Source organism: Astyanax mexicanus, chromosome 13, assembly GCF_023375975.1.
Source record: "Astyanax mexicanus isolate ESR-SI-001 chromosome 13, AstMex3_surface, whole genome shotgun sequence".
Lineage (NCBI taxonomy): Eukaryota > Metazoa > Chordata > Actinopteri > Characiformes > Acestrorhamphidae > Astyanax > Astyanax mexicanus.
In genome coordinates, this window is record NC_064420.1 from 196741 (window position 1) to 213400 (window position 16660).

A 16660-nucleotide genomic window follows, 5' to 3' on the forward strand; every position below is an offset into this window, starting at 1 on the left:
CACAGTAATATCTGCAGTGTTAAAAATTCAGTAATGTTGTGATGCTCATTGCTATCTTACACCCCACCAACCATCTATTTTCACTCCAGCCTGGTTTAAAAAGCAGCAGTGCTTCTGAATATATCTACACTGATGAGTGTGGTGGTCTGGAAATGAAAATGAAAATGCTATCATAACGATGATAAAAGTACACCTTGTGCAGCTCAAAATGCACGTAAAAAAGTCATGTACTAATTATCTTAATTAATCATGGGTGTGGTTAATAAATGGCATACCCTGAAATAAATAAACCAATCAGATAGTCATTTGCTCATCATTCTCTTTAAGAGTAGATCAGGTGAGCTCTGACTTTGGTGGATTGCTATTGTAACGGTGCAGCTACCTGGACGTGTTCAACAAACTCTTCTCAGCAGAGGAAACTGAGCTGCTGGTTGACGCTGTGAAGGAGCTCCAGCAGCTCATTTACGGGAACAGCAATGTTATTTTATTTACTATTCTGTTTATTGTTGATGTAAAAGTTGGGTTTGTGCTGCTGTGTGTTCATGTGTGTGTAGTAAGTGGGGGTGTACGCTCGGCTCGGCACGGCGCCTGTGTTACCGAGATAGCGATGAACGTCTGACTGTTGGCGTCTGTCTAGGTTGTATTCAGTCAGTGGAGCTCCTGTGTTTTCTGTTACCAAGATAAACAAGCAAAACTCCAGAGAGCGAGGGTGAGGGCGATCAGTAAAGATCAGTACAGATGGAGAGAGTGTTTGAGTCTCTCATGAGTCGATTAAATTACAGCGAGGGACAGAGCGTTACATCATCCGCTCTGCCTGTTCTCCTGAAGAGGACGCCGTAACTTTCCACTGCCTCATCCTTCAGTGTTTTACAGATCTTATAAATGTCAGCAGGTTTTAATGCAGGTCTGAGTGCGTGTAGGTAAAGCGTTTAAAGCGTCGGGCCGGAGCTCGAGCTCTATTCATCTCAATTTACCCCTGCTTTACTGCTGCTGCTGCTCTACAGGAGGATGAGGAGTAAATACCCTCAGCCCCGCGCCGAGGAGCGTCTCCGGGATCAGGAGATCCTTCAGAGAGAGACGACCCTGTTCTGACCCAGCTGCACACAACCGACCTTCAGCACTGAAATGTGGTTAAAATAAGACTAAAGTAACGTCTGTTGTTGTTTCAACGTTGAAATTTTAACGTTGAATCAACATAATGTCCTCAACCTTCTGCATTTTACATCTAATTTTATCACCATTTCATTTGTAAAAACGATTGGCTGAAAGAATGAAAAAGTGTTTTATTTCTATTTGCAGTAACTGCTTTTTAATTTATCATCATCATGTTCATGTTTTAATAGTTTTAAAGAGTCTCTTTAACCTCTTCTTTTTTTAATCATATTAAAGGTGCGTTTCTCAGCACTGCTGTGGTTTTCTGTCCTGTATTCCTTTTTTATTCAGCTTCTCCCGACTCTCCTCACACAGCACTGAAATATTCCGCTTGGCTCTTTTCTCACATCAGAAGCAGCGATGTGCTGCTGGCAAGGCACAAATGCAAGCGTGTGAACTCTCTGACTACTGCTATAAAAGCAAGAAAGAAGAAGAAAGACGAGGCTGTGCACTTCTGAAGAGCGAACACAGAGAAACAGGAGCAGCACAGAAAACACACCACCTAAAGACTGCTGTAGAAACGTTCACTGCAGAGTACTGTACATAAATATATAAATAAACAGAGCACTTCAGTTTCTGAATCAGTTTCTCTGATTTTGCTATTTATAGGTTTATGTTTGAGTAAAATAAACATTGTTGTTTTATTCTATAAATTACAGACAACATTTCTCCCCAATTCCACATAAAACTACATTTTTCAGAAATCAATATTTGGTGGAATAACCCTGGTTGGTTTTTAATCGCAGTTTTTTTTCATGCATCTTGGCATCATGTTCTCCTCCACCAGTCTTACACACTGCTTTTGGATAACTTTATGCTGCTTTTCTCCTGGTGCAGAAATTTAAGCAGTTCAGTTTGGTGGTTTGATGGTTTGTGATCTTCTGGATGTTTCTCTGTCTCTACATGACAGGGTTTTTTCTTGTGTTTTCAGTAATAAAGCCGGATTCTCGGGGGATTTTTGGGGAGTTTTTTTGTCTAAACTGAATTAAAACCATCCAGAGTCCAGCCCAGCTAATCCCACTACACTGATCCCCGGAGAATTCAGCAATGTAAACACAGCAGAGTTTAATCTGAATAAGATCTGGATTATATTCCCCTCGTGACGAGTGCAGACGATTGATCCCACAATAAAGGTCATTTACGTAACCTTTAATCCTCAGGTTTAAAAGCTTCAGGTGCCTCTCAGCAGAGACACGCCCTAAAAAACATAATAGAGCCCGGTCCTGTAAAACGATCAGCTTTAAACTGGGACATCTACTATTCCTGCTATTCACACCTGAGACACCGGCGATCAGGTGCGTCCGAGTCTGTCTAACTTTACCTCCACCAGCAGGTCTCCTCAGAACCACCACCGCAAGCTTTTACTACCAGGAAGAGTTTCCTAACAATTTGATACCACTTTAAAATAACACTACCTTTATAAAGGGTTTATAAACGGTTTACGATTAGTTTATTAATGGTTACTAATTAGGTTGGAAATGCCTTAAAAATCATTAATAATCAGTTATAACACACTGTGTAATATAGTTCACTATTTGGCAAACAACAGGTCATTTCTACGTATGTGTTATAACTGATTATTAATGATTTTAAGGCATTTACAACCTAATCAGTACCCATTAATAAACTAATTGTGAACCATTTATAAAACTGTGTAAAACTGTGAAGTGAAACGAAAATGATTCATGGTATAAAAAATTTAATCAAATAAAAATCTGAGAAGTGTGATGTGCAAAAGTATTCAGCCCCTTTATATCAATACTTAGTAGAGCCACCTTTCCCTGCAGGTACAGCTGCAGGTCTTTAGGGGTTTGTGATTTTTAGACTGTGCAGAAATATTAATCCTTATATTAATAGTCTAGAAAGAAGGACAGAGATGATTTTTATTGTTTAGTTTTTATTTAGTTTTATTGTGAAAATTTTACTTCAGGAGTGATTTTGTTTATTGATTGCAGCTGTTTTTTTAGAGACACAGTTTCACTTTATAAAAATAAAATATAAAATAAAAACCTCGTTTTACATTTAATTCAGTCTCAAACACGTTCTGAGTCCTTTTGTGTTTTTTAAAGATGAACAGCTCGAATTCTAAATTCCAGAAAAATGAAATTTTCTCCAGTGTGAATTTTCGTCTTGTTGTGTTCAGTGTATAACAGGATTTATAGTTATAAAGATCTTCATGTAACCTATTAAACGTTATTGAATTAATAATTATTTAATTTTATTGAGCAATTTTGCTAAACAAAAAAAAAACATGGCACATTTTAACAAAAGACAAACAAATACAACAAAAATATTTAAACATAAAATAAACGTATTAAAAACGCACATCACTCAGAGTAAAGAGAAAAGAGAGATATTCTTACGTTACTTATCATAAGTTATATTTAGCATTTTGAAAATAATAATAAGTTTAGAGTTAATAAGAGGAGTAATAGTGAAGTTTGGCGTGTTTTTCTCAGGTTAAGGGTAGTTTAGGGTACAGAGTGATGGTGGGGGGGGGTAGAAGTGATGCAGTTAGAGGAGATTTAAAGTCTATAAAGTTTTGCGACAGTTTCCATAAAAGCCGAACACGGTTTCGTCTATCCACTTGCGGAACTTGGCGACGGAGGTGTAGACGCCGGGATACTGAGCGTCCGCACAGCCGGTGCCCCAGGAAACGATCCCGTAGACCCGCCCCTCACAGACCAGCGGTCCTCCAGAGTCCCCCTGAAGAAAACACCCATCATTAATATTCCATCAGATCCAGCATCCGCATTAAAATCACTGCACTGATATATTTATACCCCAGGTTTACACAGTTCCCCGAGCTCATTATAAATATCTGTGATAAATGTGTGTCATGTAACAGTGATTGAGCTTAAACTTTAAAACTGTTGTGGCTGTACTATTGGTGGCACTCTTGAGAGGGAAATCTGGTTAGCACAGGGCTCTAGACTAATTTATTTTACAACCATCCCAGAATCATCCCAAAGCTTTTTATCAGTCACCTCAAACTGACATATATGTCTCAAAAATATATATAATCTGAGTATTAATAGGGGTAAATTAGTGAGTATCTTACGCTGCAGGCGTCTTTTCCTCCGTCGGTGTATCCAGCACAGATCATCAGCTCTGTAATGTTTCCGTTGTACGAGTCAGTGCTGTTACACCAGGATTCAGACACTATAGGAAGTGCGACGGTTCTGAGAGTGGTTGGGATTCCTCCGGAGGGCGTGGTGAACCCCCACCCGGACACGCTGCACACTCGCCCCTCTGAGATGGAGGCGTTCTGGCGGGGCAGGGGGGCGGTGGTGACGTAGCTGTTCACAATCACCGGAGACTGAAGCTGCACACGGACAGAGAAATACAAAAAAATATATATTACTATACCATAACATATAAAACACAATGCACAAAATAATCTAAATAATATACAGTTAAATATATACAGTATAATTTATTTATTAGAAATACTACATTAAAACATTCGTCTGTTAGGTTAGGGTTAATCAGTTGAGGTTATGAAGGGATGCAACTACAGTGCTACTTAAATGAAGCCATCGTTAAAGCTGTATAATTGATTAATTGGTTAATTTGTTGATTGGTTAATTGGCCAGTGGTCACTTGGTCAATTGGTTAATTAGTAAATTGGTTAGTTGGTTAATTTGATATTTGGGTAGTTGGCTAATTTGTTAATTGATTAATTTGTCGATTGATTGGTTGATTTATTAATTACTATTAATAGGCTCAAAGTCAATATTCTATCATATTCTATTCCTGTAATCTGATGGTCATGTAGTGAACTATCAGTTTCTATATGGCATCCCTCTAAAAATCTGGGTTAATTATACATTATATTATTGATCCTAATACAAAGAAAAATATCATGAATTAATTGAGTTCCACAGGGTTCTATTTTAGGACCCATTAAACTGATAATTATAATAGTTAATAATTGTAGTCTAACAGGTTACAACCAAAAATGAACATTAGCAAAAACACTTTATTATGACGTATTACATTTAAAAATATATAGATTTGAATTAATAATAGTTAAATACAATGCATGTATGCAGCAACTTTTCTGAGCTCGTCTTGTGTACACTGTAATGGTGAATTATGGTGAATAATGGTAAATTATATTTGGGGCTCAAAATATATTGATTAAATCCTGATTACTGAAGATGATGATTCTAAACTTTTTAATAGTTCTGTATCTCATGATTTGGTGAATAAATTCTTATTTTTTTCAGGAATGTTCTGTATGAGTTGTGTCTCACAGTCTGAGCATTTAAAAACACCGACAGCACAAACAGCAGCTCTCAGCTCCACTAATGAGGCCAGACGCTTCCTCGGGGGTCGACAGCAATTTACAGCTATTAAATTATATAAGTGACATTAAAAGCAAAGCTAAATGCATCGTTCAGAAGAGGAAAACTGGGTAAAGTAACTTTAAAAACACCAACAACTAAACTGAGTGAACTTTAAATGAAGTGGGTGAGTAAAGAACGTGTGAATGAAGAAAGAGAAAGAGGATAAAGATCAGAGGGGCAGCTGATTGGTTTCTCATGTTTTACGCTAAATTTAGTTCGACACAGTTTGTGTTTTCTGGAAATCGATTATTCTGTCAGGCAGCAGAATTGTGACATTTTCTCTGTGAGAGTTGAGAAACTCCCAGTGCTGCAGCGAGAAAATCTAAACTCTTTAAAACATTCAGGCTGATTTCCTTCTAACACTAAAACCATCCCAAACCCCCCCCACTGCCCCAGCCTTCAGAATCCATCAATCCCTCAGTCAAACCCAGACTCTACTAATAAAATCCTGATACAATAGTGTTTCAAAAACTCAAACAACAGTCTACAGCTCTCACAGCATTTCAGAAATAATGTATATATAAGTATATATAAATATACTGTCACGCTGGCCAGATACACAACAGGCACTTGCAGATACCAAACATACAGTTTATGATGAAAGAATTTATCTTTACAGCGATGATCAAAACCAGAATGTCAGCAAAGAATAGTAAAATACTAGAGTGTAAGAAGGCAAAACAAGTTATACACGGGATATCCCAAAAAAACAGGACAAAGGGCAACACAAAAAGAGAGATCTATAAAATTCAAAACGTAAGCAAAACAAAAAAGAAACATGAGGTAGAAGAGCTACTAAACTAGATTCAATATCGAGCAGGGGTGAACAGGAAACAACGGGTATTTATACTGGGGAGAGCAGGAGAGAGCAATCTAGAAGCTCGGTGAGCCAGAACACTGAAGCATCACATGATCAGGAACCTTCAGGAGGTCTGGTTTATGTGCATTCTGGGATATAGGAATGTATAAAGAAAAACATCTGAAATAAATAAGTATTAAATAAATCAGAATATGATTTATATTTTAGGCACCGTTGCCATGCAGTCGACCATTATATAAATAAAATATAACTAAAAACCCATGATTGAAGGTTGCCCTGGTGGGAAAGACTATACACTGATGGCAGTGGGGGGCAAATTAATGATGTCAGGAGCCAATAGGAAAGACAGATTAATAATAAATGTTATATTTTTTACTGTGTATTAGCTGTTCAATTTACTTAATCTAACCAAGCACTTAAATAAACAAATGGAGCTGTTTTTTATAAAGCATCCACAATATGGAGCATCATTAAAGTGTTATTTATTATTATAATGAATTCACTGTGATTGGTCACAGTGCTGATCAGTGATGACTAATAAGAAGCTGTGTATTTAAATGAGTTGATCTGAAGAATCCCTCCATGTGTTTTAATGCTCACAGATGATCAATTTCTGCTAATTGGTGTTAATTACTGCAGTAATTAGACCTCAGTATCGATTCTCTCACATCCAGAACCTGCAGTATCTCACAGCTCTTAACCAGCAGCACACTGATCTGAGAACAGTCTGATCTGAGAGCAGTCTGATCTGAGAACAGTCTGATCTGAGAACAGTCTGATCTGAGAACAGTCTGATCTGAGAACAGTCTGATCTGAGAGCAGTCTGATCTGAGAACAGTCTGATCTGAGAACAGTCTGATCTGAGAGCAGTCTGATCTGAGAGCAGTCTGATCTGAGAGCAGTCTGATCTGAGAACAGTCTGATCTGAGAACAGTCTGATCTGAGAGCAGTCTGATCTGAGAACAGTCTGATCTGAGAACACACTGATCTGAGAGCAGTCTGATCTGAGAACAGTCTGATCTGAGAACAGTCTGATCTGAGAACAGTCTGATCTGAGAACAGTCTGATCTGAGAACAGTCTGATCTGAGAGCAGTCTGATCTGAGAGCAGTCTGATCTGAGAACAGTCTGATCGTACCTTTATCAGCATGATGTCGGCGTTGTTGGTGTTCTGGTTGAATTGTGGGTGGGGGATGAGGGCGCTGGGGGTTCTGTATTGTTCTGTTCCCTCATAAACACTGAGAGAATAATCTCCAGCTACGATCCTCATGTTTCCAGCACTACAACACAAAACACACACACAACAGTAACTTTCAATACTGACACGATACATAGAATTCAATATCGATACCCAAACAATACTTTTTCATTACGATACTTTTATCTAAACTGTATTAAAATAAGTGATAATTATTCTCGTATTTAGTTTATTTATTTAACAGCTGACATGACATGCATTAATTTATACATTATGATATTTACACACTAAAAATAATATACAGCTCTGGAAAATAAGAGGCCCCTTAAAAATGATGAGTTTCTTTGATTTTATCAAATTAAAAACCTCTGGAATATAATCAAGAGGAAGATGGATGATCACAAACCATCAAACCACCAAACTGAACTGCTTGAATTTTTACACCAGGAGTAAAGCAGCATAAAGTTATCCAAAAGCAGTGTGTAAGACTGGTGGAGGAGAACATGATGACAAGATGCATGAAAAAAAAACTGTGATTAAAAACCAACCAGGATTATTCCACCAAATATTGATTATTTCTGAACTCTGAAACTTTATGAATATGAACTTGTTTTCTTTGCATTATTTGAGGTCTGAAAGTTCTGCATCTTTTTTGTTATTTCAGTCATTTCTCATTTTCTGTAAATAAATGCTCTAAATGAGAATATTTTTATTTGGAATTTTTGAGAAATGTTGTCTGTAGTTTATAGAATAAAACATATTTTTTTATTTAATGCACATTTCGAGCTGTTTTTTTGGATCTGTTCTGATTGTGAGTTTAGTGAAAACTTCTTCAGATCTTTCTGATCTTTTCATCTGTCAGTCAGATTATAGTGTGTAACGCCTCTCATTGTGAGTTTGAATGTTTTTGGTTGGATCGTTTTCCAGCACTTGTTCTAAACCGCGAGAAAAGTCTCAACCCCGACTATTCAGAGCCCGTCTCACTTACTGATCTCTCTCAGCACAAACACCTGGATTCCAACACTGACCTATTTCCCTCCCTCACCCTCCTCTCCTCTCGTCTGCCCTCCTTTACTGCAGGAGAGTCTCTCAATAAACTCACCGCCAAAACAATACAAACATACTCCTGTAAAGTCAATCAGTTTCTGAAACAGTTTCTCTGATTTTGCTATTTATAGGTTTATGTTTGAGTAAAATGAACATTGTTGTTTTATTCTATAAACTACAGACAACATTTCTCCCAAATTACAAATAAAAATATTCTCATTTAGAGCATTTATTTACAGAAAATGAGAAATGTCTGAAATAACAAAAAAGATGCAGAACTTTCAGACCTCAAATAATGCAAAGAAAACAAGTTCATATTCATAAAGTTTTAAGAGTTCAGAAATAATCAATATTTGGTGGAATAATCCTGGTTTTTAATCACAGTTTTTTTGCATCTTGGCATCATGTTCTCCTCCACCAGTCTTACACACTGCTTTTGGATAACTTAACCATGTTATCGGTTGAAAAGAACTGTTATTTATAACGTTTTATAACATTTTTATAGCTGTGTGCAGGTTGATCCCCAGCTAAGCCTGGGTTCCCTATTAAAGCACTATTGCTCGTGTGTGTGAGCTGGATCTTACCCGATATTACAGTGAGCTGCAGTCAGAACCCAGTACTTATTGATCAGAGTTCCTCCACAGAAGTGCTGCCCTACGATGTTCTGGATGGAGACGATGTATTTGATGGCATACGGCGCCGGAGCGTAACCTCCTATAATCCGGCCCTGAACGTCTTCCTGACCTGAGGAACATCAGCAGAACCTGCTGTCAGACAATCACCAACTCCACAAACACACTTACCCTCATCATTACAGGCTTTTACATGCTTTACACAATAATTATACTTTAACTTTTATGATCAGGTGAATAAAATCGATCTATATAATCTTCTTTTTTATTTAATTCATGTAAAACTCGCTCTATGCTGTAGAGTTAACTGTAAGGCACATAGCTAACACACATCTGAGTTAACAGCAATGTTGAGAAATGTTTGGAAATATCCCATTTTACATAAAATAGACTTAAAACAAATTCTATGGATCTCAATGGGTTTTTTTTTACTATAGGATAAAACTGAAATCCCTACAGGAAACCAATTCCACCAAGTCCCCAGTTCTGAGAAATCAGCACCAAGACCAAGACATCACCCTGCAGGCACGCTACAGTATTAGATGTTATCTTTTCGTAAATGTTTTGTCTTCTGACGTCGTTACAAACATTTAACCTGAGATCAATGTCGGTTGACGTTGGTGAGCAGCTGAGTGTGCAGCCCAAAATAAATGAACAAGTTTTGGATAGACTGAACTGTTAAGCGCGGTGGTGGGAGCATCATTTGACCGGTTTCTTTGAAGAAGAAGAGAGGGTTTAAGAAGAGTTAAATATCCAATCAGAGCTCTGCTAGAAGATGAGTGGCATCGTTTAAGGTGTCATTATCTAATCAAAGCACAGTTTACTATTTATTCAGGTATGAACATGAACATCTCAACCTGATTGAGCGTGAAAGGCAGACGTGGTGTTGGGTGACGTCTCGGGTTCTCGTTTTCTCAATCTGGTAAATCAATCCTGAACAAAGCTCTGCAGAAACAATGTGCTTCAGGTGAGGGGGGGGCGGGGTTTACACCTGGCTGATTCTATACAGATAAAATAAGAGGAGGAGGAAGAGAACCCGGCGTGATGCGCAGCTTCAAGTGGTGAAATCTGGTTTTATAATAGTGAACATGTGCAGGAGGTGCGGTGAGGGTAACGGGATCCGGGAGCAGCGGCGCCTGATTTCTCGCACGGCCACGTGAAACGCGTGCGGGTCACACTGATATACATTATGTAATATTGAATCAAAGGGCCGCGACCTCACGAGGATAAATCCACTGCTGGAGAACCGTATCGGGTGCCGTATTTACCGGAGGGTCACGTGGACGGGGAGCGTGCCGAGAGTTCGTTCTCACAAACAACGTGAACTGCTCTTTCCGCGGGACAATAGTGTCTTTGTCACTTCTTTCACGTTGCATGTATATTCACGTGTGAAACGCACAATAACGCAACCTGACTAGAACAGGTGACATATAGAGACATACAGAGATTTATACAACAGACCCTCACAGATAACATGATGATTCTATCTCGACTGTGTGAAACACGTGACCAGAACACTCAATGCATCAATCCCCAGATACAGGACTGATTACAGGATCACATCAGCTTTATCTGTATTAAACTTTTAATTAGTTATTAAATATACCTCAAAACAATAAAACTAAAACTAAAATAACTAAAGAAGCAGAAACACCACGATAATACAAAATAAATCCAGTAAAAATAAAAGTTGGAAGCTGGTTGTGACCAAATAACATAAAGTTATGATCAGTGTTACTAAAACTAACAAGTCATTAAATGTTGTATTTTGGGGGTTTTGGACATTTGGACATTGGTGTCTAAACTAAACTAAACTTAACTTAAAAATAACTTGTAACTGATGAACTGATTGTTTTTTCAAGGATTTTGGGAATAATTTGCTATTAACAGGTCTAAAACATAGTCAATTTATTTATTTATTTATTTATTTATTTATTTACAAATTCCCATAACAGTCCTAAATGTACTGGATTGACTGTTTTTGTATTGTATTTTAGACGTCCATTGGTATACCTAAGTTGTCCCCAATAGACCAAATAGATTTATTGGGATGTTTTTTTCCATGGATTTTGATCATTTATTGGCATTAATCATTTATTTGGCAATTGTTGGTTATTATAACTTAATAACAGTCCTGAATAGGCTGATTTGTATGGTTTTGTATTGGCACTGATAACCTGTACCTGATAGAATGTCCATCTGAGTCATAACTTCCACCAAAAAAGTGTTTTAAATTGATTTTTTGGAAAAAAGTAAACTGTTTACTATAAGAACAGAACAGACTCAGAACTCAGAGCTCAGGAAATGCAGCGTCATGCTGTTTATCAGAGTCTCAACAACATATAATCATATTGCCATAACTCTACATCAGACTCTAAATCACTGACAGCCAATAAAAACACTTCCCCTCTTTCCTCTCTATAGTGATGCGTTTCTGCTCTCGACACTTCAGACTAATCCTAATCCTTCACACAGCTTCAGTCGGTCAGTCTAAACATGAGCCTAACCTCAGCTAAAGCTCATAAACAATAAATCTAAATAAATACAATCTCACGCAAAAAATACCAGCCTGAGAAAAAACAGAGAAACTTCACATCTTAACCAAACTCAAAAACGAAGAAAGAAGGAGTCTTTCAGGAGAAGAAGAATGCTTAAAATATATATAATAAATAAATAAGTTTTTATCAAAATAAAAAATAATGATAATAATATCATCATTAAAATGATTTTAAACATCTTAAATTAAGTGTTTCACAAATTTTAAGCCCAAATAATTAAACTAAAACTTTGCAAGAAACAATTTCATATGTACAACCATTTGTATATTTTCTACATTTAACAAATTGAAAAAAAAAAAACGGTGAAATATAACATATTTAATGTGCCAAAACTGTAAGATACTTTACCTTAAATAGTGAAATGTAAAGAGATCAGCTGTATAGTTTTCTGTAGCTGCTTCATCATCATTTTTAATGTAAAATATATCGTCTAAATTCACGATAATTTACTGATTAATTATCTGATAAATTAACATGTAATCCCACAGTTTACAATAACTTTAGGATGAATTTTACTCACAGGAGAGAGAGAGCAGCTCCAGGACGCAGAGGATGAGCAGGAGGAGATACATGGTTAGAGCAGATGAGCAGGAGATGAGCTGCAGGTGTGAGCAGGTGAACTGCAGGTGAGGGAATGAGGGATGAGTCTACCTGTTCTCTGATTCCGGGAGGCAAGGATCTCCGATTTCCTAGTTCCGATTTCCGTTTCCATGGCGACCGTGACGAGGGCGGACACGGACAATATATAATTGAAGAGTGGGCTGCGTGACCCCGCCCGTGACCTTTAGCTTCACACCTTACTTACAGCTTCCTGCAGGACTGTCCTGCTGCTTACAGGTAAAAATAAAAGCAAAAACTTAATAAATATCTGTGGGAATTATAAACAGATTATAAAACACTTTCCATCAATCAACAGTATAAAATTTTTATTTATGTTTATTTACAGTATGTCCCAATACTTGTCATGATTACTGATGTTTTGGAAAATGCATAATCAAAGAAATAAATACGATAAACAATATGATAAACATTTGCAATTTTCGTATTCATAACTATTCATAACTATTTATAACTATTCGTAGCAAATTCTGAAGCGAAAAGAAACTCTAGTGACATCAGCCATGAAATCCTAGGTCTCATTTTATAATTATTGTCATTTTTTGTTTTTCTTAAGTTATTCTGTTGTGAACTTGGTCTGGTTTTTTGGGTCATTGTCCTGTTGCATTGCCCAACTTCTACAGAATTTCAGCTGACACTTATTATTGTAAGCTATCCAGACTCAGCAAGGAGGTCCAAATCATATTGTTCCCTCACTATACATTAAAGTTAGAAAAATGTTTTCATGGTGATGTACAGTGTCTTTTCCTGCCATAGAGAAAGACAACGTTTAAGTGTGTTTAAATTTATGAAACGTTTATGTAGAAAACCATTAAATCCCCCTTTCAGAGTTGAGTTAAATGTGTTGATTTCCTGGCATTAACCTTTTAACATTTACTGATGCTCCCACCACCATGCTTAACAGTTGGAACAGTGTTCTTGGGGTCTGGTTAAGGGTCTAACCCACGGCAACATGGTAGCACACAAAACAGCCCCCATCCCCCAAACAACAACACAAAACCTTCCTACCCCAACAATAGAAAGAGGGCGGAGCCTGAGCATGCCGGGAACTACCTGAGGGCCTCTAAGCCCCGCCCATAATACACATTGCTGACGTGTCGCGGTGATCAGACTGAGCGTGGGTATTGTTGAGTGATGATACCTGCTGCACCACCGTCCTGCTGTACCACCGTCCTGCTGTACCACCGTCCTGCTGTACCACCGTCCTGCTGTACCACCGTCCTGCTGCAACCGTCCTGCTGCACCACCGTCCTGCTGTACCACCGTCCTGCTGCACCACCGTCCTGCTGCACCACCGTCCTGCTGTACCACCGTCCTGCTGTACCACCGTCCTGCTGCACCACCGTCCTGCTGCACCACCGTCCTGCTGTACCACCGTCCTGCTGTACCACCGTCCTGCTGCACCACCGTCCTGCTGCACCACCGTCCTGCTGTACCACCGTCCTGCTGTACCACCGTCCTGCTGCACCACCGTCCCGCTGCACCACCGTCACTCTCACCTGATCTGAGGAGAACTGAAGATCAAAGCTCTTCAAACACAAAGGAGAAAATAATCTGCTCTTATTTCTGCACAGTTCAAACAAAGATCAAAGGAAACACGCACAAAAAATGTATGCAAAAAATTATTAGAAAAATTATTCGATATTGATTATTACACTCATTGTACACTTTTTTTTACTCCTGGCTTTTGGAGATCAAATCTCCACCAAATCAGATCTATCTATGACCCAGTTTCTGCAGGTTTAGGATGAGGTTTTGTAAGAAGCGCTGGAGCGTTTGACTGATGACCGGAGCTCAGTCGACTCGACCCAGATTCAGTTTAGTATTCAATAAAAATGAACCTGCTGTCTGACGGAGCTCATGTCTACCCCTCACTGCAGAACCATGTACATATATACATATATACAGATATACAGATATACATATATAAATAACTACAGATATACATATATACAGATATACATATATACATATATACAGATATACATATATAAATAACTACAGATATACATATATACAGATATACATATATACATATATACAGATATACATATATAAATAACTACAGATATACATATATACAGATATACATATATACATATATACAGATATACATATATACATATATACAGATATACAGATATACAGATATAAATAACTACAGATATACAGATATACAGATATACAGATATACATATATACATATATACAGATATACAGATATACAGATATAAATAACTACAGATATACAGATATACAGATATACAGATATACATATATACATATATACAGATATACATATATACATATATACAGATATACAGATATACAGATATAAATAACTACAGATATACAGATATATAGATATACAGATATACATATATACAGATATACATATATACATATATACAGATATACAGATATACAGATATACATATATAAATAACTACAGATATACAGATATACAGATATACAGATATACATATATAAATAACTACAGATATACAGATATACAGATATACATATATAAATAACTACAGATATACATATATACAGATATACAGATATACATATATACATATATACAGATATACAGATATACATATATACAGATATACATATATAAATAACTACAGATATACAGATATACAGATATACATATATAAATAACTACAGATATACATATATACAGATATACAGATATACATATATACATATATACAGATATACAGATATACAGATATACATATATAAATAACTACAGATATACATATATACAGATATACAGATATACAGATATACATATATAAATAACTACAGATATACATATATACAGATATACATATATACATATATACAGATATACAGATATACAGATATACATATATAAATAACTACAGATATACATATATAAATAACTACAGATATACATATATACAGATATACATATATACATATATACAGATATACATATATACAGATATACAGATATACAGATATACATATATACAGATATACAGATATACAGATATACAGATATACAGATATACATATATAAATAACTACAGATATACATATATACAGATATACAGATATACATATATACAGATATACATATATACATATATACAGATATACATATATACAGATATACAGATATACATAACTACAGATATACAGATATACAGATACAGAGATATATAGAGCTGCTGATGTTTTTTATTTATATTCAGTATTGTGTAACATTAAATCATCTTTAAACACGGTCCAGTACTGTATTACATCTACCGCTATACATCTTACACAATGTGCTCCCTTACACAATCCACAGTAATGTAATTTGTGTGTCCTTAAATTGTCCAGTGCTGCATTTTCACAGCTGAACACTATCCAGTTCTGTACTGTTCATAATCCGTACACTGTTCAATGCTAAACACTGTGTATCATTATCATTCCTACACAATGTGAACCTTTACACAATCCACAGTAACGTGTTCGAAAGTTCAGAGCAGCAGCAGAACACTGGTATATATTACACTCACAGCAATAATAAACATAAACAATAAAATACACACACACACACAAACACACACACACACACATGCTACTGAATTTTATAATTTTCCACCAAACCAGTCAGTGCAACATATTTACCCATATATTTACATGCTCACAACAAACAGTACACTAAAAAGTAAAATGACAGAAATATTGAGCAGAAAATATATAGAGAGAAAGTTTTATAGAGCTTAATTCCATATTAAAGGTGTAATAATTAAGCAGTGAGGTGTGTGTGGATGATATATTGTGATTAGCTGAGTTTTGTAAGGCTGATCCTCTGAGAGATTAAGAGAGAATCACAGAGCAGAACTCGTACGCCCTCATGTGGAGAAAACCCGTCTGTAATCAGACTCACCTGTAATCCTTTACACACCTGAACTCTAACTTACAGTGAAAACGATTCTCCTGCAGTAAAATCTGATAGAAAGAGGTATATTTGTGTTACATTTCTTTAAAAAGGACTGTAGAGGTTTTAGTTTGGCAACGTTACTTTTAATGTTTCCACAATGTTCACATTATAATCTGTGGTCTGTAGAGTATATGGCTGTAGGGTCTGTAGATTTTATAGAGTTTGTAGAGTCTGTAAAGTCTGTAGAGTCTGTAGATTTTATAGAGTTCTAGAGTCTGTAGAGTTTGTAGAGTCTGTAGAGTCTGTAGATTTTATAGAGTTTGTAGAGTCTGTAGAGTCTGTAGATTTTATAGTCTGTAGAGTCTGTAGAGTCT

General features: G+C 36.5%; 1 protein-coding gene across 1 annotated transcript; it reads right to left on the minus strand.

Annotated features, from left to right (window-relative positions):
- Window positions 1–3032: 3032 nt before the first annotated feature.
- On the minus strand, window positions 3033–12409 carry zmp:0000001088 (trypsin). The gene is made up of 5 exons (XM_022676994.2): window positions 12279–12409; window positions 9153–9312; window positions 7462–7603; window positions 4214–4477; window positions 3033–3858 (listed from the first exon to the last, which is right to left on the minus strand). The coding sequence occupies exons 1-5, from the start codon at window positions 12328–12330 to the stop codon at window positions 3685–3687; spliced, it is 792 nt and encodes a 263-aa protein (XP_022532715.1). The 5' UTR covers window positions 12331–12409; the 3' UTR covers window positions 3033–3684.
- Window positions 12410–16660: the final 4251 nt, after the last annotated feature.